Genomic DNA, 22851 nt, shown 5'->3' with positions numbered 1-22851 from the left:
AAAAAGAAACCGCCTGGGGATGAACGAAAGAAGGAGGTGAATGAATGAATACAGCGGCCCCCTGACCCTTCCCCTCCCCCCAGCCCTGCGGGGACTGCTTACTTGGCTGCTGGGGGCAGGGAAGCCAAAAAGAAAAATTTAAATTAAAAAAAAAAAAGAAAAGAAATTAAAAAAAAAACAGAAAAAGAAAGAAAACGAAATTAAAAGATTTTAGGGGGGAAAAGGGGAAAAATGTAAACAGGAAGGAAAAAAAATAATGAAAACAGGATGAAAATAAAATTAAATAAAAAATCACACAAAAAGCCCAGATGACAACGAAAAAAATAAAATAAAATTTAAATTTGGATTTAAACGGAATTAAATGGAAATTGAACTCAGATCGAACGCGGACCCCGCGCGCGGACCCTCGCTCTCCCCATCTCGCGGCAGCGGGGCAAGATCGCGGCGCCGCGCGCGGAGGAGGGGGGTAATTAAAACTTCATTAAAAAAATAATCCCAGCACTCGGGAGGCAGAGGCAGGCGGATCTCTGTGAGTTCGAGGCCAGCCTGGTCTAGAAAGAGCTAGTGCCAGGACAGGAACCAAAAGCTACGGAGAAACCCTGTCTCGAAAAATCAAAAAATAAATAAAAAATAAAATATATATAATTTTTACAGATCATCGAAATTAAAACAAAACAACGGAAATTTGAATTTAGATCTGAAATTTGAGACCCCGCCCCCCCCCCGTCCCCGCCCCGTACCTGAGGCTTCGAACGCCGAGCCCATCCGGGACCCGAACCCGAGAAAAAACGAACAAATATCCAGGAAAAACCGGACATATATATATAACCGCAATAAATAAATTTCCGCAACCAATGGCAGAGACGGAGGCCTTGGAGGTAGGGGTGGGGCGGGACTTCCGGGTAGGAGAGGGACTTTCCACGAGCACCGCGAAAGAGGTTTTGAATGGGGGACGGGACACTTCCTTGGTCACTTCCGGTGTAGGACAGAGAGCTCCCGTTTACTTCCGGTCCATCAAAACGTGACCCCGTTCAATTCTGTAATGTTCCGGGAAACACCGGAAAATGAGCATAGCGAAGCATTTGGGACTTGTAGTTTCCACCGAGCGAACAGTCCTCGACCACACTGGGGCATCGGAAATGGGGAAGACAAGGCCGTTTCCGGTTTCTAGCGGAAGTTAGGTGGAAAAGCGCAGAGCATTCTGGGAGTTGTAGTTCACCGGAGATTACCGCTTACCAAGCACGGTGGGTCCTAGGAAACCGGCCAAACGCGTTTCCGGTTTATACTAGAAAGTAGTTGGGCAAACCGCCGAGCCCTCTGGGAGACGAGGCTCACATGGGACCCCGGTTCACGATCACGGCGGAACTTCACAAACTAGGGAGAAACGCCGGGCATTCAGGGAGATGTAGTTTACCGCGAAACCCCGCCTACCGATCGACCATGGCGGGGATTCGTTAATAAGGCAGCCACGGGCGTTTTCGGTATGTACCGGAAGTTTTGTAGAACACCGCCGAGGCTTTTGGGAGATGTAGTTCACCTGGGAACCCGGTCAACGGACACGGCGTGCCCGCGAAACAGGCTCAGTAGTGAACACTTTCGGTTGTACCGGCGGTCGGAGTGACAGCTAATGACACCAGAAATAGGTCAAGGAAGAGTCGCCGGGCATCCTGGGAGATGTAGTTCACAATGGGACCCTTATGATCACAGACGCCGTGAACGAGAAGTCCGGGTGACCGGAAGTGAGATCCAGGCGCCGCAGTGCATGTTCGGAGATGTAGTTCTCCCTTAGAGGCCCACACGGGATGACGTCCTGCACAGCACTTACTTACACTGGGAATCGGAAAAATGTGCTTGACAGCTGGAAGTGAGATTCCCGGAGACGTAGTGCATACTGGTTGATGTAGTTTACTCTGGTAGGCCCAAATTGGGTCTCCAGACTGCATTCCAGGACTGCACTGGTTTATACTGTGAATCAGGACGCGTTGACAGCCGGAAGTGAGTAGCCCGTAGTGCATGCTGGGAGATGTAGTTTCACGTGAGAGACCCACAGCCCTGCTTCATACTGGGAATCAGAAGTATGTGAATCTCCGCCGGAACTGAGATAACGAAATCACAGTGCTTCCTGAAAGATGTAGTACACCACGGAGCACCCGCAATTTATCTCAGGGCTCTACTGGTTTATACTGGAATCAGGAAAAAAAATTGCTTGACAGCCAGAAGTAATGAGTCGGGAGCCGCAGTGAATGCTAGGAGATGTAGTTCAGTCTGCGAGGCGTCACAATGTGCATAAGAATCCCACAGTAATGTGACACATACCAGAAACTCACATGTGACATCATAATTCTTGAGACTCACATGTGATGTTTTACTAGAAACGCACAGACCCAGAAATTTTCCCTCTTCCCAGCATGCACTGCGAGTGCCTTCTTTCATCATGGCTGCCGGGATCACAGCAGGGTCACGTCGGGGTCACAGGGTCATGTAAGAGCCTCCATCCATCACGAAGGTGGCCCCGCCCACCCTCACCAGGTCCCTGTCCCTCGGGCACTGGCAGGGGAGCCCGGGAGACCCCAAGGCTGGGTCGGGTGCCGCGCCCTTCCCATGCTGCTCCAGAACCAGGGCCACCTCAGCAGGGTCAATGGGGTCAATGGCTTCGGGCTTCGGGGGCGGAGAGACGTCCTGCGCAATCCAGGCCTGGGGCGGGGCCAGAAGTGAGGGGCAGGGCCGGGACTCAGCCTGAGCTTGGCTAAGGGTGAGGGTGGGGTCGGTTAGAGGCCGAGCCTGGAGGGGCGGGGTGAGGGGCGTGGCTAAGAGCAAGATTGGGGTTTAAGGGCAGGGCCTGGTGTGAGGGGCGGGGCCAGAAGTGAGAGGGTGGCAGGAACCAATGTTGGTCCAAAGTCAGGGAGGAAGTGGAAGGGTGAGAGACAGGAAGCAGGACCCTGACTGACAAGAAGTGGGTGGGCGGTACCTGGAAGTTCCCATCATGTTGCTCAAACAGTCCTTGGAAGCCACCCCTGGGGTCGGGGACCCAGGGGAGGAGGCCGCGCTTGACCCTGGGGGCAGAGCCGGAAGTGAGCAGGGAGCCTGAGATTTTGTGTCCCTGTCCCGTCCCTGGCCCCGCCCACCACACCTAGTCCCCGCCCCCACCTCCACAGTGCCAGCAGCAGGAGCAGTGATGTCAACAGGGTCACGAGGCCACAGGCGACCTGGAGCTTTGGGAACCCGGAATAGGGCAGAGCCTGGCAGGAGCCTGGGGGCGGGGCCTCAGGTTCATGGGAAGTGTGTTGTCAGTTGCCAGGGCCCTCCCCATAAGACATCACCCATGTCTAGCCCAAAACCCTTGACATTGCCAGCCAGGCCCTGCCCCGTGACGTCACCCACCATTCCCCACACCCATGGCGTCACCAGCCCTCCATTGTGTCACGGGGCTCCAATCGCTAGGCTGCACTTCGCTGCCATAGAAAGATTCCCGCGGGAATGCCCGGACCCTGAAGGCAAGGCAGGCGCTGCGGTCGACTCCGCCCACGGTGACATCACAGGAGGGCGCTGGGGCGGAGGCCTGACAGACAGGGACAGGAAGTCTTTGGGCGTGACCCCGGTGACATACAGAAGCAGGAAATACATGGGCAACAATCCAGTGCTGTCACCCTGATGATGTCACCTCCACCCCCACTGCATGCTAGGACCATGATGTCACCCAACGCCCTCCCCGCTGCAAGCTGGGACCTGATGATGTCACCCCTGCCCCAGTGGATGCTGGGACCCAATGATGTTGCTGCTCACCACCCAGTCCGTGTCCCCCATCCCGCGGTGCTGGATGACATAATCGAGGCCGACATGGGGGAGGGCAGGACATGTGACACGGATGGCATCCTCCAGCCAATGGAGAGTGAGTTTGTCGGGAGGGCGGGGCTTCACTGTGGGGGGGGAGAGAAAGAGAGAGAGCGCGTGTGCACACGTGCGAGAGAGCAGTCAATCATTACTCAAGAACCAGTCCCCGCCCCATCCCTGTCACTCATGAACCAGGTTTCGCCCCTCCCCTGTCATTCACGGACACAGGCTCCGCCTCCTCCGTGCCACCCAAGATCACAAGCCCTGCCCTCTCTGTTTCGCAAGAGCCAGGCCCCGCCCCCTCCCCTGTCACTCACGGACAAAGGCCACGACCCCTCCCTGTCACTCACGGAAGGCCGAGGCCAGCCCCTTCCGGTGGAACACAGGTTCCGCCCCCAGACGCACGTCAATCTCCAGGGGGCGTCCGCTGCGCACGGGGAGGACGCAGCCGGAAGTCAGGCCGTCGGACAGGAAGTACCGGGAGCAGGGCCGCAGGGGCTCTGGGATGTAGCTGCCAGGGAGCAAGGTGACGGAAGTCAGGGTCGGGGCTTAGTGGGCGTGCTCTGAAATGGGCGTGGTCAGAGCGTGGGCCGAAACCTGGGGAATGGGCGTTGTCTGGGAAGGGGCGGGGCCCCGGCCTATGTCACTCACCGCCATGTCAGGCTCAGGTTAGCCCCCGCATGCTCAGCGGGGTCCCACGTGACCTCCACGTCGCGCAGGTCGCGGCAGACGACGGTGACGTCCTCTGGGGGGCGGAGACGGGTGACGTCAGCGACGGGGAGAGACTGAGCACCCCTAGGCTCCGCTACCGGCCTGTCAGTCTGGGCGCCCGGGGCGGGACTTCCCATCTGTAAACTCCGCCTGTCAATCTGGACCCGGGGGCAGGACTTCCGGTCCCCGGCTTTGTCCGCCTCCTGCGCCTGATTCGATCCCGGAAGTGGGTACCCCGCGTCAGCGCCCCCTCGGACGTCACCGCGACCCCCTGTCCTGGGCCCCACGTGACCCCGGGACCCCTTCCGCCCCCCCCTCACTCACCCGCGCTCTCCCGGATTTGGAGCTGCAGCAGGAGGATGACGGCGATGGACGCGGCGGGGCCGGGCATGGCGGTGACCGAGCACCGAACACCGATGGAACCAAGCACCCAGCGGACTGAGCACCGAGGGAACCCAGCACCGCGGGGACCGAGTACACCAGGTACTAAGCACTGGGCACCCCGTAGACTGAGCACCTAGCACTGCGGGGACGAGCACCTAGCGGACTGAGCACCGATCACCCCAGGTACTAAGCACTGAACACCGCGGGTACCGAGCACCCGGGTACTAAAAACCAAGCACCGCAGGGACCGAGCACCGCGGGGACTAAGCGCGGTCTCCCCACCCGGCCCTGGCATTTTGGGGAAGTCAAGGAAGGAAGTGCGCCTGCGCGGGGGCGATGGGGATCTCAGCTGAGTCAGCGATGGGGGTCAGATATGGGATTGGGGTGCTAGTGTTCCGGGTGCTGGGTACTGGGTGATCCGGGTGCTGAGTGCTGGATGAACCGGGTCATATGGGTGTTGGGTGATCCGGGTGCTGGATGCTGGGTGCTATGTGCTGTGTGATGCGGGTGCTGGGTGATCTGGGTGCTGAGTTCTGGGTGCTGGTTGCTGTGCTCAGGCCTCATGGCAGTCCCCCCCATGATTGACAGGTGCTGTGCCCATGACGTCATCCACAGCCTCCAACCATGTGACCCCAGTCAAATATCCCCAGTGATTGACAGGAGGCGGGACTGCACCATGGCCACTTCCTGTCTGCACCAGAGACCGCCCACGATGTCGGGTGCTTCACTGTCAATCAAGCCAGGTACCCGCCCCCAGCTGTCAATCACCCTGTGCCCTGCCCACTTCCCCATTTCCAGCTGTCCATCACTGCCTGTCAATCACTCAGTTCCTCTCCCAGAATAGGAAGTGCAGTCGTTGGCAACCGGGTGAGGAGCGGGGAGCTGGGGGGTGCTGGGCTGAGTCCTCCTGGGTGCTGGGTGCTAGGCTGAGTCCTCCCTGGTGCTGGGTGCTGGGCTGAGTCCCCCTGGATCCTTGGCTGAGTCCTCCCAGGTGCTAGGTTGAGTCCCCAGATGCTGTGCTGTCTCTCAAGGTGCTGTGCTAAGTTCTCCCGAGTGCTGAGTGTTGGGTTCTATGCTGAGTGAGTCCTCCCTGGTGCTTGGCTGAGTCCTCCCGAATGCTGGTTGCTTGGCTGAGGCCTTCCGAATGCTGGGTGGTGGGCTGAGTTGTCCTGAGTGCTGTGCTAAGTCTTCCTGGGTACTGGGTGCTCTGTCCTCCCGGGTGCTGAGTGCTGTGTGCTGTGCTGAGTCTTCCTGAGTGCTGTCCTGAATCTTCTCAGGTCGTGGGTGCTGTGCTGAGTCCTCCCATGTGATTTATTTATTATGGGTACAATATTCTGTCTGCAGAAGAGGGCACCAGGCCCCATTACAGATGGTTGTGAGCCACCATGTGGTTGCTGGGAATTGAACTCAGTACCTTTGGAAAAGCAGGCAATGCTCTTAACCTCTGAGCCATCTCTCCAGTCCTCCTGCATTGAGTTTTCCCAGGTACTGGGTCCCAAGCTATGTCCTCTAAGATGCTGGGTACTGCGCTGAGTACCTGGGTACTGTGTTCTGTACTCCTTAAGGTAGCGGGATGTCCTGAGTGCCCGGGTGATTGACAGCTGACACCATCATGCTTCTGTCTTCTGATTGACAGGTGACCGCCCGGCCCAGCCCACCCCGCGAGGCCCCGCCCTTAGCCGCCATGTTGCTCCTGCTCTTGGCTGCCCTGACCCTTGCTTCTCTACCCGCGGAGGCGGGACTTCCCTTTGACTCCAAGCTGACGACGTGGCCCCGCCCGGTGACGGATGGCCCAGCACCAGAAGTCCTGCCCCCTCCCACGCCCTCTGCCCTGAACCTGACCTTCGACCCTGGCACCTGGACGCTGACTTGGCTCTGCTCCCATGACATCATGGTGACGTCATGCTACGTGAACTATACCCTGCACGGGAGGCCGAGGATGCGCAGGATGCAGGTGGGGATGGGGCTCATGGGGACGTCATCCCTTCCGGGAGGGGGAGGGGCCCCCAGTGACATCATCCCTCTCCAGAGCCTTGGGGATTCCCGATGACGTCATCCCTACCCGGGGTTGGGGGTTTCTGATGACATCACCCACACCTTGGATTGGGAACTCCCGATGACATCATCGCTGATGTCAAGAGGGGTTCTCCTATAATGTCATCTCCCCCCCCAGAATACTCTTGGGTGCCGCTGCCAGTTCAGGGCCCTGACCCTGCACCTCGGGGTCACGCTGGGGGTCAACGCCACCACGGGCAACGTCACCATCCACGAGAGGCTGGACTACATCTTCCCCGGTGCTGGGCGGGACTTCCGGGTGTGGGTGGGGCACACCAATCACCCCGTTTCCAGCCCCTCCTGAGTGTCCCTGGGGGCGGGGCTTCCTCCTGCGTGCAATAACGTCAAACCTCCCCCCAGGTCCCCCAGGGTCCGAGGCGGTCAATGTCTCCTGCGAGATCCATGACGCGGCTGCCATGACGTGTGCCTGGGAGGCAGGGCCTGCTGCACCTCCGGACGCTCGCTACTTCCTGGTCCTGCGCAACACCACGTGAGCCTGGGGTGACATCACAGGCGGGGGGAGTAGGGGGGGGGCTTGGTGACATCATAGATCGGAGGGGTAACAATGTAGGTTTACACACAATGATGTCATAGGTTGGGGAGGGGTGACATCGCCCTCAGTAACCCTTGCCCCACACCCCAGGGGCCACGAGCTGCCCGGATGTCCCAGCGGCCCCGCCCCCTTTGGCTGCCGCATCAATGACCTCACAGGGCTGCCCGACCGGCTTCATGTGACCGTGGCCGGATCAAGCCAGTCGGGCGGTGCCTTGAGGGCCTATGACGTCATCCTGAATACCAAGGCCATAGGTGGGTGACATGGCTGGGGGCGGAGCTTCCCGATGTGTGGGCGGGGCTGGGTGTAATTGACTGGCATCTGAAGGGAGGGCATGATTTTCTGTTTGGGACCTGAATTAACTGACAGGTGAGGGGCGGGACTTTCTGTTAGGCATTAGAATTATGTTTGAGTGACAGGTGAGAGGCGGGACTTCCTGTTTGGTATTATGATTAGATTTGACTGACAGCTGAAGGGTGGGACTTTCTGTCTGTGGGCGGGGCCTCCCTCACCACTGGCCCCCGCCCCCAGAGCGTCTGTCCCCGCCCCGCAACATCACTGGAAGCTGCAATGCCTCCCACTGTGCCATCTCCTGGGTTCCGCCCCGCACCTGGGCCGCCATGAGCTTCGCTGACTTCCGCTACGAGCTCGACCTGCGCCGCACAGTGCGTGCGCCCCAGGGGATGCTGGGAAATGGCGGGGTGGGGGGGGGGACTTTTGCTCTGACCCCACTTTCTGTTTCCTGGGGGCAAGACTTCCTGTTGTTCTGGTCACACTTCCCTTGGTTGTAACCCCACCTCCTGTCTTCTAGGACACGGACACCACGGTGAGCCGACCCGCAGTGACCCTCCAGCCCCCACCAACCCCAGAAGTCTCGCCCCTGACCTGACCCCCCCCCCAGGTCACCGTCGCCAGCCGCTCCGAAAACCGGTTCGAGTTCCCAAGCCCGGAGCCGCGCGAGGGTCACGTGGTCAGGGTGCGTGTGGGCGACGTGCGCAGCAAGCGGTGGAGTGCGTGGAGTGCGCCAGTGAAGTTCGGTGGGTCCCGCCCCTTTGTGGGCATGAGCCCCGCCTTTTCCTGCCCCATTCCCATCCTTCCCGATTAAGCACCGCCCCTTTCTATATGACTCCGATCCCTCCTGCCTTTAACCCCGCCACCACCTCTCCACGCCCCACCCCTGCAGGCGCTGACCGCCCCGCCGTCCCCCGCCTGCCTGTCTACATCATCGCGATGGCCGTGACCCTGACCTGTGTCCTGGGCCTGGCGCTCGCCTGGAGGAGGTGAGTGGGCGCCGCCCTGGTCCAAGATGGCCCCTGTGGCCTCAACATTGCCAGCCTGACTCACCATGACTGTCATGGCTGCCCTGACCTAAGATGGTTGACATGGCCTCACATTGGCCGCCCTGACCCAATATGACTGTCGTGGCTGCCATGGCCCAAGATGTCTCCAGTGGCCTCACATTGGCCGCCTTGACCCCCGACCCCAGGTTCATCTGGCACCGCCTCCTCCCCCACATCCCTGACATCCGGGACAAAGTCAGCGACAACGCTTTGGTCAATCCCCAGGTCAGAGGTCAGGGATTGCAGGGTGGGGCCGGGCCTGTCTGTGACCCCTACTGACACTCCCCACCCCACCAGACCCTCAGGAAGGACCTGGCCGCATAAGAAGTTCCGACCCTGGGGACCCGGAACACAGATGAAGCCCCACCCCTGCCAACCTGGAAGTGAACTGAACCCAGAGATGTTGACCTGGAAGCGATTCATTCTTCCTGGTGTTTTTATTAAGAAATAAACCCGAAACTGGCAATGATGTCCCTGTTGCATGTGAAATCACCTGTCAGTCACCCCTGGGAGGCGGGACTTCCAGCATCCGCTCACTCTGCTCTGGATTCCTAGAAAGGAAAAAAGTCCGTAATGTCATCAGCACCTCCGCTGTCAATCACACTGAAGCCCAACCCGTGGGATGAACCGATTAACTCCTGGAAGTCCTGCCCTTGCCCCCTCCCAGTCTCTGGGAGATTGCCAGTCTCCCAGAAGTCCCGCCTCCAGCCTGGTGACCGACTCCCCACAGTCGCCATGATCACCATGACCTGGTTCAGTGCCCACCATTCTCAGGCCCAGGATTCCAGGGAACTTCCGGCAGAGGCGGGGCTGCATGGCTGTCAGTCACTCCACACTTCCGGTGGGGGTGGTGGTGACGTCATCCCGAGTCAGTGACATCTGCACAACCCCCTTCTCAGACCCGAGCTCCCCTGGCTAACTCTCAGCATTCCTTCCGACCCTGGCCCCCCCCTCCCCGATAATGACGTCACCTTGGCTCTGACCACACCCCCCCACCCACTCACTCCCATCATGCCTCCTGTCCCCAGCGTCAGCTCCAGAAGTTGCTCAACCCAGAGCAGCCCAGGGATCCCAAGCCTTAGTCACTGCCACGAGGGGAGGGGGAGCAGTGCGGATCTAGCAAGAGTTAGGGGCCACAACCCCCGTGACCCCTGACACTATGACCCTGACTCCTCACCATCCACTGTCAGGTGCCTGCATTCCTGGGAGATGGGAGTGATGATGTCATCGCGCACACAGCCCCGTCCCCCCTCCCCGCTGATCCGGTGGGGGGGGGAGCACGCAGGAATTGTGGGAATTCCAGCGGGGGCGGGGAGATGAGGTGAGCGACTTCCGGTTCCCCTGCTGCAGTGATGTCATAGCTACCGCCCCCTCCCCCATTTCCTGTCTGCGCCCCGCCCACGCAGGACCCCAGTGGCCTGTCCTATCCAGCCATGGTCGGCCTGGGGCTGCTGCTGAAGTTGGCACCCCTGGCCTGCGCGGTTTCTTAGGAAATTCGGGATCAACCTACCCCAGGACCCAGCAATACCACTCTTGGGAATATACCCAAGAGAGGCCTATCATACAACAAAAGTATATGCTCAACTATGTTCATAGCGGCATTGTTTGTAATAGCCAGAACCTGGAAACAACCTAGATGCCCTTCAATGGAAGAATGGATGAAGAAAGTATGGAATATATACATATTAGAGTACTATTTTGCATGCACATGGATGGAAGTAGAAAACTATCCTGAGTGAGCAAACCCAGACACAAAAATATTAATATGATATGTACTCACTCATTAGTGGCTTTTAGCTATAAAACAAAGGACATTGAGCCTATAGTTTGCAATCCTAGAGAACCTAAGTAATAAGGTGAACCCAAAGAAAAACATATATCGATCCTCCTGGAAGTTGGAAGCAGGCAAGATGCCAGGCCAAAGTTGGGAACATGAGCGTCGGGGTGGGATGGAGGGAAAGGGAGATGGGAAGAGAGAAGGGAGAAGGGGAGGGTGGGGAGAGCTTGGGGGAGTGGGAGGGTGGAGATGGAGGAAGGATGGATATCATAGCAGGGAAGAAGATAACTACGGAGCCATTTTGGGGTTGGCTCTAAAGGTTCCCCAGGTCTCTATTCTGTCAGTGGATATTTTCCATGCTCAGTTTGTCTTGGAAAGATCGTACTTGTAAAATCATTGTTCTTCCCTGAATGTATGTGTCAGTCATTGACTATAATTTAAGTCCAGATGTTTTATTCCCTGATAATAACTCTGCTCATCACTCTGAGATAGAATATTATTTTGTAGATTTTATACTATCTGGGCTATCTGACTTCAGATCTAACTTGACGACTTTACTGAAATTAACTACTTTAAATTTCAAGCCACATAATACTGGAGTAGTATGAACTGGATATCTTAAAACCATGCGCATCAGAATTCACACTTATAGCATACTTTAGACCCATAATGGAATTCACCATTTATAAACATCAAAAAGCCATTTCTTTTACTACCAATACTTTCTCCCCCACACAGATAAGGTAACTAGACACACACTCTTTGGTTTGAGTAAAATATGAATGAATATACAGGACCAAGCAAAGTTTCTCTAGGTAGCAATTTCTTTAACAGATATGTATCCATTGACATCATACATATCAGTCTTACACAGACATATATACAAAGTATGCATATCTACTTAAAACCAAAAAAATGAATAAAGTTATAATTCATAGTTATGAAAATATTAATTTAATATATGGTTCAATATGTTGGCAATTTAGGAACTGTTGGTAAAAATGCTTAATAAAAATTTATCTAATAAATATTAGTGATTTGTATGTGATACTTTTCCCTTAGAGTTACCTTCAGTCTTTCAACACCTGTGTCAAATTTCCGCAAAAAGGATGACAATCACTGTCTACTCATCATAATTATACCAAGAAAAAGTGGCTCTCTTTACTAGACACAATATAGAACAGTAGTGACACTCATTATACATTGTATATTAAAAATCAGAAAGATATTCTGGAATGAAAAAATTCATTGTATGCGTATCTAAAATCCTCATAGTATTAATGAACTGTCACATTGAAAAAGGAAATGTAAAAACATAAAATAGGAAGCCAGAAAATACTCTGTAATGTGACTATTTATTTGCAGTAATTTACAGAACATCACAAATCGATCCCATTGTCCCTGTTACTGCTGTGTAATGCAAAATAATGCAGTTAAGTCAGACCCACCTGTTTACTTCCTGTTGCATGCTCTATCATGTCTTCATATAAATGCAGCTGTTGACCTTGTGGAAAATGTGGGCTAAACTCTCCTATCTTCACCTTCAGTCTGAGCCCATAAGGGAAATTCCGAATCTGGAAAATGTCATACTCTTCCTGCAGATTTTCTTTCTGGTTCATAATCACTCTGTCTCCAACAGGATTTGTGAAGCATGTTTTCCTCAGAAAGGAGTGCAGCTGAAAGAGACACACCATTCCATAATGTGTATGTCCTTTGTTGAATCCACAAAATGTATTTTATTTCATTTTAAAGGCAGTATTATTGAAGGTGTCCAGAGGAGATATAACAATAGATTAAGTGGACTAATAAAATTTTCATGATTTTCCTAGAATTTAAGTTCTTTAAGAAAAAAAAACGTAAACAGAAACACAGACATATATGCAGATATCAAGCACAGATATGAAAAACAGACACAGTGAGAGAAAGAGAGAGTCAAATCCATACAGACATACATAATGCAGCTACATACATTTTATACAGACATACACATAGATGCCAACACTCACACCTGAAAACAAAGCTACACACAAGGAGAAATATGCACCAAAACAGACACACAAAAACAAACCTACAAAACACATACAACGCCCAGAAGTACATGCACACTTGAATGTACAATTACATACAGGGAGACATTCACAGATAAAAACACTTACACAGAGAGGTATTGACATAAAGGGATTTATGCTCACAAAGACAGATTGAGAGAGGCAGACAGACAGACACAGACAAACAAAGATATACATATGTGCAAATAATACACAACATGCAGTTCAACACATATAAACACATGCACTGAAAAAAATACACAGAAAGTTATTCACAGAAACAAACTCCTATTCAGAAAGACATTGATAGAAGACAAATTTATGTTTAGTTTCGCATACATATAGATATGCAGATATACAGAAACACATATTTACATAGTAACACACATACAAACAGAGATACCCAAAACACAACCATACAACCATACACAAGAAGAAACGTATATTCATACTTATGTATACAAATGTATGCCCTTGCTGGGCAATGGTGGCGCACGCCTTTAATCCCAGCACTCGGGAGGCAGAGGCAGGCGGATCTCTGTGAGTTCGAGACCAGCCTGGTCTACAGAGCTAGTTCCAGGATAGGCTCCAAAGCCACAGAGAAACCCTGTCTCGAAAAACCAAAAAAAGAAAAAACAAAAACAAAAACAAACAAAAAAAAACAAATGTATGCCCTTAACTGAAGGATGAAACTGTTTGCTGTGTAATTATTTAACTCAGGATGAGAAATGAGGTCCCAAGTTCCTACAGTGTGAGCAGATTCAGTTTAGAACACTAGTGAAAATCATCTCATATATGGATTATCACACATTTGACAATGAATATACAAGGATTCATATTCTCTTTAGGAAGAGGATTAAGGAGGAAGGACTTGGCCTACAGTATTAGAATAGGTGTGGTGATAGTCAGGTACTCTGTAACAAAATTAGTATGATTCTTTTTCAAATTGTGCCATCCACACCATTGCTTTTGCATTAAGATTTATACAACTTCAAGACTTATATAACTACTGGGAACAATTTCCAGAAATCTTACTATTTTATTAAATACTCCACAATCCATTAAATTGGGACATTAGAGAGACACTTAAAGACTTTGACCTTGATGACATCAAATTTCATTCAAAAGAAGAAACACTACCTTCAAGCAGTGAGCATAATGTCCTTCTCCATTATTCATGGGTTGATTATGTACATGCTGAAGAAGCATTTCATGAAGGGCATGGGCCACAGCATACACTGCATTATATATGTCATAACTCTCATCACTAAAGGCCATGTCAAAAGTCTGTGCCTTGAGCCATTGCAATGAGGCATTGGATAAGCAATACTTCAGGGTCTTACACATAGAAACTGAGACATTGCAGTTCATGCTCATCCACTCCAGCCTGGCCAGGAATTCATCAGTGTATTTGAGAGGGTTCAATGTCTGCACAAAATTTTTTAACTAGAAATCTCAGAATGGTGGTGTGCAAAAGTTATTTTCCCATTGAATGAATTACATGGGAAGTCATTCTTAGTTGTAGTGCCATCCCACTGTGAGGTGGTGACCCATATTCTCTGTAAACCTAGAGATCGCCACCTTCTAAAGGCCACAGCTAGAGAACTCTCTGGGTCTCCATAAATGACAACTGCATTTGTGGATGATGTCATGATTTGGTTATAATAAACTTCAGCTTGTGTCAAGAATAAATGCATCTCGACTGGGATCACACTCACAAAGCAAAGCAGACTGTATTTTTTTTTCCATCTCTCCTCTCAATTGTCTGAGATAGCCAGTCCAGTTCAGTTCCAGTTGAAGTAAAGCATCAAAGAGATCATGGCCAGGACTAAAGATGTGTCCTTGGCAGCCATCTGATACAGAGAGGGAAATTGTTCATGATTGCTCAGGATGGGATGGAAAGGTCCATAGGTAATCTGAAGGACCTACAACACAGGGAGCAGCATGAGGGAGCACACGTACATAAGAACTTGTAAACACACTTTAGGTCAAGAGTTCCTTAAAAACTTGTTATCTGTTAGTTCATCCCTCATCTCAGTTTCAAAAAAAGAAAATGCAGCTCCATCAAGACTGAATAATAACCATAAACTACACTGTTTAACACAAATTTGAAGGTGGTATACTCCTCACAATCTTCTTAGCATCTACGACTTATTACAGCAGAATCAGAATTTCTTGCAAACTCACAAAATAAAACCTGACCTGTTGAGGTGTGAAGAGGTTGAGCATGGTCCCAGCCATCACAGATGTTGCCAAATTTGGTCCTGTAAGCACCACTATACACATAGTCTGTTCATAACAGATGTAATTTGGAGTATCACTAAATTCTTCAGAAAATTGCAAGTGACTATATAATTTTGTCCCAGTTGCACAAACACCTTCTGGGCATGCAAATATGAATAATGAATTTGGTAGAAGATCAGGGTTCCTGTTGATTTCAACCATGGAAAAAGCTAAGGCCAATGCAGACTGGATGTGTAGTTATTGTTCTATAAAAGGGTATGGGAATTAATATTTACAGAGATCTACAGATGATTCTATGTAGTCAATGGATGTACTATTCTGAGCTGTAAGTATTCCTAACCACTGCCAATACTGATACAAATGATCTATGCTTTGAGATTAGAATAATATAAGTAGCTGGAAGCTTGCAAAAGCTTTAAAGGTTCATGAGAGAGCATCTTCCATAAATAAGATGAGCCATCAACACCTTTCAAAGAGTGTGTTTTCAATTTCTAGTTTTTGAGTGCTTACTTTAAAGATAATGGCAGAGGCTTTAACCAAACAATAAACCTATTCGTATACTCACGTTGAAATTGCTGAGCAATGTGTGTGAAAAATTCATGTGACATGTGAGCCTATGAGTTTATCATATTTTTTTGAAATTAACTGAATTAGATAAGACTCTCAAATAATGCCCGGTGAATGCCCAATAGTCCGGACAACGTTTGGTTCTTGTGGTTTCAATTCTTTATAATCAGTGGGCATTATAGTTAACATATAACTTTGATATTTATGTTGTTCTTTTTTTTCTTTCTGGTTTATCTAATGGAGGTGTAAAACCTTTTTTAAGATCTATATTTAAATGAATTCAAATACCAGAGATGTATTTTATAAAGCTGTATATATGTATCAACCAATGTATGTGGACAGTATTAATGCTTATGTAGGTCATAAATAGAGAATTGATTTCAAGGTTTTGAACAATAATTTTCTATAGATCAGACTGGCACCAAATGTACATAGATACACAAGCCCTGGGTTCTTAGTGCAGAGATTAAGGCCATGTACTACCTTCTATGTACTCTTCATCCACTTTATATTTACAGAAAATGTCATATGTTCACACTGGGAATATCTCACCAATACAATTTTTATACCAGAAAATAGCTTTGACCACCTGTCCAGTTATACTAACACAACAATAGCATGCTACATAAGTTTGTATATGCCAGTCTAACATCTTTGTAAAATAGAAAACAATAAAGTATAAATGTGAGGAAAATGTTCATGAGGCTTTTTTGTAATAAATTAGGCAACAAGTTGGGAGGCAATAATACTAATTTGTGTTTATGTATTTTGGAAGAGCAGTAACTTCTGTCTTTTCTTAGTCATTTCATATCATCAGACCAATAAACATCAATCATGCTTTTTAATTCTAATTTATTCACTCAGAGTAAAATAAATCTGTTTCCTACTTAGATATTGTACTACTCTGACACCTTTATGTATTTACTTATAGTTATATTTTTATTTTCAAAGTAAAAATAATTTTTGAATATTTTTATTACCACACAGAAAAAGTGTCATTGAAAATTTAAGTAACACATAACAGGAATTTGGGATTAGATTTTGTGAAGCTCAAACACTAATTCTTTTAACCAAAACATTAAGAAACATATATCTCTTGAACAGTTAGAGTATCCCAGTGGACTAAATTCTGTGTTTGATAACAACTATTAATAATCCACAAAGTCAAAATGTACCCACATTACTAAAATAGGCAGTTATAATTATCAAAATTACTGAAAGAAAATATAAGAGGTTTAAGGGAAATACATGTCAGAAAATAAACAATTTAGACACAGAGAGACAATACCTTTGTTTTAAAATAATGGCAAAGATGTGCTAGTATATAACTGCCCTATTCCCTCTCTAATGTGTTGCTAACAATCACACACCAGGGCTGTCAATCAAGGAAGTGGCAAGGGAAGTGTCAATCACACTTTTCAAAGAATGTAAGCATATATTTCACAGTTTGTAATTCCTTTCTTAGCAAAACTAGAAGAAGTGAACTTTGAGATTAAAGAGTAGTGATTTTACATGTATGTAAATGAGGAATGGAGAAATATGAACACATATGATGTTCACAATAGACCAGTATCTTACTTCCAGTCTTGATGCAGTTTCAGGATAATGGGACCTCATGCAGATCATTCAAGAGAGTAACTGTATGTCTATGGGAAAACTCTTCACAGCTAGGTGTGTCACAAGTATTAGTCACCCTAGCACATGCTTTAGAATCTACACATTGATGAATGTCCATCAGTTGATTTTACTCTATGGCAATTTGCTTGGGACCACTTAGGATGATACTAATTGAAATAAAATGGGGTTTCATTTAATAAGTCCTGTCCTGCAACAGTGCTATAGAAACTGTGAGACAGATGGCTATATATGATGGAACACTGTAGAGAGTACTTTCTTGTCAGCTTCCAGTCTAAAAGAATTGGGGTTGCTTATTGATGTGCAGGCTGTGACAACAGGGCAAAGAATCCATGCCATTGTACTGATACTCATCATCTAGTCCTAATGAAATATTCATGATGACACCTCATACAACATACAAAGTAACTTACTATATATTCAAAATATTCTTTAAATACTCTTTTTCCATAGGCCAATGCACTATTACAATGAAAGTGAGAAGGGGCAAACTGCTAACAAGACTCCCTCTTAGTCTTCATTTTATTTCTTCTCCAAAATCTCTTAGATAAAATGAAACTGACCCCCAAAAAAGTGGAATTATTGGGAGAAAAAAAGAGGAAAATAATATTTGTCCATCTGTATGTCTGGGCAGTGTAATTGTGAAATGCCTTTCATATCTGCTTAGCATATGGGCATCCATGTATTCCCAAGTCCTTTTAAATCTTTGGACAAAGATAGATACTTGTACATTCCTGATTTCTTCTTATTTGAAAGCATTTTCTCACACATTGTGATCTTTAACACTCTTCTCAGAGGCTCTGCATCTGATGTCTAAAGCCCATGTTATGAACAAATATGAGGCAAGTTCAGGTTGTTTCATGACATCAATCATCTTTGTAGAAATTAAAGCCCCTGGGTGGATGCCATTTTTGGGAAAAAAAAAAAAAGGTCAGATGACATTCTATCAATCTGTTTATACTAATGTCTTTAGAAATGTTGCCAGGAAATTTATAAGGTGACTCACAGTGAGACATGTATTTTTGTTTCAAGAGCACTCACAAATTCAAAATTCATGGTTATACACAGAACACAGTATTACAAAGTTCATGTTAAGAAAATCAACTTCATGCTTAGAACAATTGAATTCCAAATAGCATGAGAGTTGGACTTATGCTTCATCTGTGGCAGGTACAGAATATTTAACCAAATCTTGTGCTTCCGTTGTCTTGAGAACTAATTATCAAACTACCTACAGAAAACTTCTAAATTCCAATATTCCAAAACTATCCAGCTGATCATAGAACCACACTTTAAATATTAAATTTTGATTTTAAATATTCAACAAAATCCAGAATGAACACTAGAAATCACAAAATTTTATATAAATATTTTTTATATCTCCTCTTCTGTTGAGAGACATCAAGGTTGATTTTTAATCTTGACTATTTCAATAACGCTTTAATAAATATGGGTTGACAAGAGTGCATATGTTTTAACAACTTATCTACTTTCAGAAAGATCTATAGGAGGTATGGATGGACTCCTTAGATGCTAAAAAAGCATTTGACAAAATTCATCATCCCTTTATGATAAAGATCTTGGAGAGAGTAGGGACACAATGGTCATACCTAACTACAATAAAAGCTATTTATAGCAAGCTGACAGCTAACATCAAATTAAATGGAGAGAAACTCAAAGCGATCCCACTAAAATCAGGAACGTGACAAGGCTGTCCACTCTCTCCATACCTCTTCAATATAGTGCGTGAAGTTCTAGCAATAGCAATAAGACAACATAAGGGGATCAAAGGGATTCGAATTGGAAAGGAAGAAGTTAAACTTTCATTATTTACAAATGATATCATAGTATACATAAGCGACCCCAAAAACTCCACCAAAGAACTCCTACAGCTGATAAACACCTTTAGTAGTGAAAGACCCCCGTCCAGCTTGCTAAGCAGCTTAGCACCAGATAAAAGACCCCCCCCCCCCCCCCCCCCGCCCAGCTTGTTAAACGACTTAGCACTGGTAACGCCATTTTACAAGGCTTGTACTGAATATTCAGGGTTTGAACAAAGGGCAGTTTAAAAGCTGCCAAAACGAGCTAGAGACACCTGTGGCTGGGCCGGGGGAGGAATGGGAATACCGAGAATATGGCTAGGCGCCGTCTGTCCCAGGTGGGGAGGAACGGTGAAGTCTGCCCTAGATAAGAGCCAAGGCAGCCCATATCTGAATTCTCGGGAACTAGAGACCTTGTCCCGACCTGAACTCGGCCACATTCAAACTGACGAATAAAAACCCTGTAACTACGTTTCTCACTTCTGTACCGCGCTTTTTGCTCCCCAAAACATATATAAACCCATTACCCTGACCTAAAGGCGCACAAGTCCTCTGAGAGACTTTGTCGCCCCGGGTACCTGTGTATCTGAATAAACCTCTTGCTGTTTGCATCCGTACAAGTGGTCTCGCTGTTCCTTGGGAAGGGTCTCCCCAGAGGAAAGACACTCTTGGAGGGTCTTTCATTTGGGGGCTCGTCCCGGATTTGGAGACCCCCACCCAGGGACCACCGACCCACCACCGGGAGGTAAGCTGGCCAGTGCCCTGTCTGTGTCTGTGTCTGTCTAAGTCTTTTGTTGTTCTGTCATTCAGTAAGATTCGATGGGGTCTATCAGTATCTGGCGGGCCAGGGAAGGAGCTGACGAGCTCAGACTCCCCCCCCCCCCCCCCCCGCAGCCCTAGAAGACGTTCTAAGGGTGTCTGGAGCCTTTGGGGCTCAATTCGTAACTGGAGGACACTCCAGTATCCGTAGGGGCTAAGAGTGACCAGGCCACTCCTCTAGTTCCCAGGAGGCCTCCATCTGAATCCGTAATGCTGCGCAGCTTCTGATTTTGAGTTTGGTTTTGGTATTTTTGTTTCTTTGTTTTTATGTCCTTTGTTTTTGGTATATCTGTTTGTACTCGAGTCTAAATCTGGTACCGTGAGACAATCGTTAACAACACCTTTAAGTCTCACTTTAGATCACTGGCCTGATGTCCGGGACCGAACAAACAATCAATCGGTCGAAGTGCGAAAGAAGAAATGGGTGACTGTCTGTTCATCTGAATGGCCCACATTCATAGCCGCGGGACGGCACTTTTAACCTTGATATCATTTCCTAGGTGAAGGAGCGGATGTTCGACATAGGACCTCAACCCCCTCTTACTCCCACAGCTCCTAAGGCATCCCCTCACCCGGGAGGGGAGCCGCTTACCCCCCTTCCCTCTGCTCCATTCCCTACTCCCCCCTCCTCTTCCTTATATCCTACTATCCTCAAGTAAAAACCCACTTTACCCCTGCCTGTTCTTCCCCCGGACCCTGAATCTCTCCTCGTAGACCTTCTATCGGAGGAACCTCCTCCATATGCAGGATCAGCGAGCCCCGAGGGACCTGAAGCAGTGGCAGCCGAGGGGCCCCCACAAGAATCCCTGGCCCCCTCGCCTATGGCCCATCAACTGAGGGGCAGACGCGGGCCACCGCCTGATTCCACCTCCCACGCCCTTCCCCTCCGAGAGGGTCCTAATGACCAGCAACAGCACTGGCCATTCTCAGCTTCTGATCTTTACAACTGGAAGCAACTAACTTGATAGAATCTATCCTAATTACACACCAGCCCACCTGGGATGACTGCCAGCAGCTCTTGCAGGCTCTGTTGACCTTGGAGGAAAAACAAAGAGTCTTTTTGGAGGCGCGGAAGAATGTCCTGGGCCACAATGGATGCCCGACCCAGCTGCCAAAGGAGATTGATGCAGCTTTTCCCTTGACCCGCCCTAATTGGGACTTTACCATGGAGGCAGGTAGGAGATACCTATGTCTTTACCGCCAGTTACTTATAGTGGGTCTCCAAGGGGCAGCACACCACCCCACTAATTTGGCTCAGATAAAGCAAGTGATACAAGGGAATGAGGAGACACCCTCAGCATTTTTAGAGAGGCTTAAGGAAGCATATAGAATGTATACACCTTATGACCCTGAGGAGCCTGGACAGGCCGCTAGCATTTCGATGTCTTTCATTTGGCAGTCCAGCCCAGATATTAAAAGCAAGCTACAAAGATTGGAGGGTCTGCAGGGATATACCTTACAGGATTTACTGAAGGAAGAGAGATTATGGCAGAGAATGAAAAAAAATCAGGAGGAAAGAGACATGAAAAGAATAAAAAATTAAGCAGGCTGCTGGCCACTGTAGTTCAAGGACAAGATAAAAAGGGAGGTAGGCTGGGAGAACTGAAGGGGGCCAAAATGGATATTGACCAATGTGCCTACTGCAAGGAACGAGGCTGCTGGAGCAGGGCATTCTCACTCCCTGCCGATTGCCACGGAACACCCCCCTCCTGCCAAAAAAAAAAAAAAAAAGCCGGGGACTGGGGACTATTGGCCAATGCAGGATCTGAGAGAGGTTAACAAAAGGGTGGAGGACATATACCTCACGGTCCCCAACCCTTACAATCTATTTGAGTACTCTGCCACCATCCCACATTTGGTACACTGTATTGGACTTAAAGGATGCTTTCTTCTGCATGCAGTTACATCCTGAGAGCCAGTCCCTTTTTTTTGCCTTTGAATGGACTTTTGGGTCAATTGACCTGGACCAGGCTCCCCTAGGGATTTAAGAATAGCCTGACCCTCTTTGATGAGGCCTTACACTGGGACTTGGCAGACTTTCGGGTTCAGTACCCCTCCCTGATATTGCTCCAATATATTGATGACCTCCTTCTGGCGGCCGCCTAGGAAAAAGAATGTCAGGAGGGCACAAAAGCCCTCCTACAGACATTGGGACAATTAGAATATCAGGCATCAGCCAAAAAGTCTCAGATATGTCAGAAACAAGTCATTTACCTAGGTTATCAATTGAGAGATGGACAGAGATGGCTGACCGAGGAGCACAAACAGACTATCACTAACATCCCTGCCCCCACCCCCCGAACCCCCGCCAGCTGCGGGAGTTTCTGGGGACAGCAGGATTCTGCTGCCTCTGGATCCCAGGGTTTGCAGAGATAGCTACACCCCTGTACCCCCTAACCAAGCAGGGGGCAATGTTCAGATGGGAAAAGAAATAGCAAAAGGCTTTTGAGGACAATATCAAAAAGGCTTTACTAACCTCACCTGCATTGGGCCTTCCAGACGTTACCAAGTCCTTTGAACTGTTTATAGATAAAAGGAAGGGATATGCCAAGGGTGTCCTGACCCAGAGACTGGGCCCCTGGAGGCGTCCTGTGGCCTATCTGTCCAAGAAACTCCACCCAGTAGCTTCTGGATGGCCACCCTGTCTACGGATGGTAGTAGCTATTGCAGTCCTTATCAAGGACGTAGGTAAATTGACTCTAGGCCAGCCATTGACCATCCTGGCACCCCATGCAATGGAGGCCTTGGTCAAACAGCCTCCAGACTGCTGGCTTTCTAATGCCCGCATGACTCATTACCAAGCCATGCTCCTGGATGCGGACCGGGTGCAATTTGGACATAGGTCACTCTCAACCCCGCAACCTTGCTCCCCTTGCTGGAGGAGGCAGAGCAGCATGATTGCCTCCAGATCCTTGCGGAAATGCACGGGACCAGACCGGACCTGACAGATCACCCTCTTCAGGATGCTGACTACACCTGGCACACTGATGGTAGCAGCTTCCTGGAAAATGGGGAACAGAGAGCGGGGGCAACAGTAACCACGGAAACTGAGGTAATTTGGGCTGAG

The 22851-nt window shown here is 48.9% G+C and overlaps 3 protein-coding genes across 12 annotated transcripts in view; 1 reads left to right on the top strand and 2 right to left on the bottom strand.

The window, feature by feature from the left end:
- LOC121449794 overlaps positions 1 to 22624 on the bottom strand; it is an 81705-nt gene extending 59081 nt beyond the window's left edge. Inside the window, 16 exon segments of the mRNA XM_041654470.1 lie at positions 741 to 964; positions 1005 to 1167; positions 1607 to 1784; positions 2527 to 2807; positions 3382 to 3559; positions 3784 to 3917; positions 4182 to 4342; positions 4483 to 4813; positions 4867 to 4980; positions 7105 to 7310; positions 8927 to 9210; positions 12100 to 12327; positions 13840 to 14147; positions 14150 to 14624; positions 14944 to 15168; positions 22583 to 22624. Coding sequence (XP_041510404.1) covers positions 741 to 964; positions 1005 to 1167; positions 1607 to 1784; positions 2527 to 2807; positions 3382 to 3559; positions 3784 to 3917; positions 4182 to 4342; positions 4483 to 4813; positions 4867 to 4980; positions 7105 to 7310; positions 8927 to 9210; positions 12100 to 12327; positions 13840 to 14147; positions 14150 to 14624; positions 14944 to 15168; positions 22583 to 22624 — 3532 coding nt within the window.
- Positions 2342 to 5482, bottom strand: LOC121449177 (cytokine receptor-like factor 2). Of its 8 annotated transcripts, none has more exons than XM_041653448.1 (8): positions 4867 to 5467; positions 4483 to 4751; positions 4182 to 4342; positions 3784 to 3917; positions 3406 to 3559; positions 3148 to 3250; positions 2969 to 3053; positions 2342 to 2694 (listed from the first exon to the last, which is right to left on the bottom strand). In XM_041653448.1, the coding sequence occupies exons 2-8, from the start codon at positions 4677 to 4679 to the stop codon at positions 2470 to 2472; spliced, it is 1059 nt and encodes a 352-aa protein (XP_041509382.1). In that variant the 5' UTR covers positions 4680 to 4751; positions 4867 to 5467; the 3' UTR covers positions 2342 to 2469. The 8 variants fall into 8 exon arrangements, with proteins under 8 accessions (XP_041509382.1, XP_041509381.1, XP_041509383.1 ...); XM_041653447.1 differs by having other exon boundaries at positions 3382 to 3559; positions 4867 to 5459; XM_041653449.1 differs by having other exon boundaries at positions 3382 to 3559; positions 4483 to 4576; positions 4867 to 5003.
- LOC121449176 (granulocyte-macrophage colony-stimulating factor receptor subunit alpha-like) lies at positions 4273 to 9844 on the top strand. Of its 3 annotated transcripts, XM_041653444.1 has the most exons (14): positions 4273 to 4357; positions 4895 to 5025; positions 5515 to 5669; positions 6271 to 6411; positions 6563 to 6880; positions 7100 to 7220; positions 7342 to 7471; positions 7625 to 7788; positions 8066 to 8199; positions 8346 to 8360; positions 8436 to 8571; positions 8718 to 8814; positions 9021 to 9099; positions 9172 to 9844. In XM_041653444.1, exons 4-14 carry the CDS (start codon positions 6358 to 6360, stop codon positions 9196 to 9198), a joined length of 1275 nt encoding a protein of 424 aa, XP_041509378.1. In that variant the 5' UTR covers positions 4273 to 4357; positions 4895 to 5025; positions 5515 to 5669; positions 6271 to 6357; the 3' UTR covers positions 9199 to 9844. The 3 variants fall into 3 exon arrangements, with proteins under 3 accessions (XP_041509378.1, XP_041509380.1, XP_041509379.1); XM_041653446.1 differs by lacking the exons at positions 4273 to 4357; positions 6271 to 6411 and having other exon boundaries at positions 9172 to 9351; XM_041653445.1 differs by lacking the exons at positions 4273 to 4357; positions 4895 to 5025; positions 5515 to 5669; positions 8346 to 8360 and having other exon boundaries at positions 9172 to 9356.
- Positions 22625 to 22851: the final 227 nt, after the last annotated feature.

This window comes from Microtus oregoni, unplaced genomic scaffold (assembly GCF_018167655.1).
Source record: "Microtus oregoni isolate MIOR12 unplaced genomic scaffold, Mior012 000006F_ref0000085, whole genome shotgun sequence".
In the NCBI taxonomy this organism is placed as follows: domain Eukaryota; kingdom Metazoa; phylum Chordata; class Mammalia; order Rodentia; family Cricetidae; genus Microtus; species Microtus oregoni.
The sequence above is the reverse complement of the archived record's forward strand: the minus strand, read 5'-3'. Positions and strand labels throughout refer to the sequence as shown.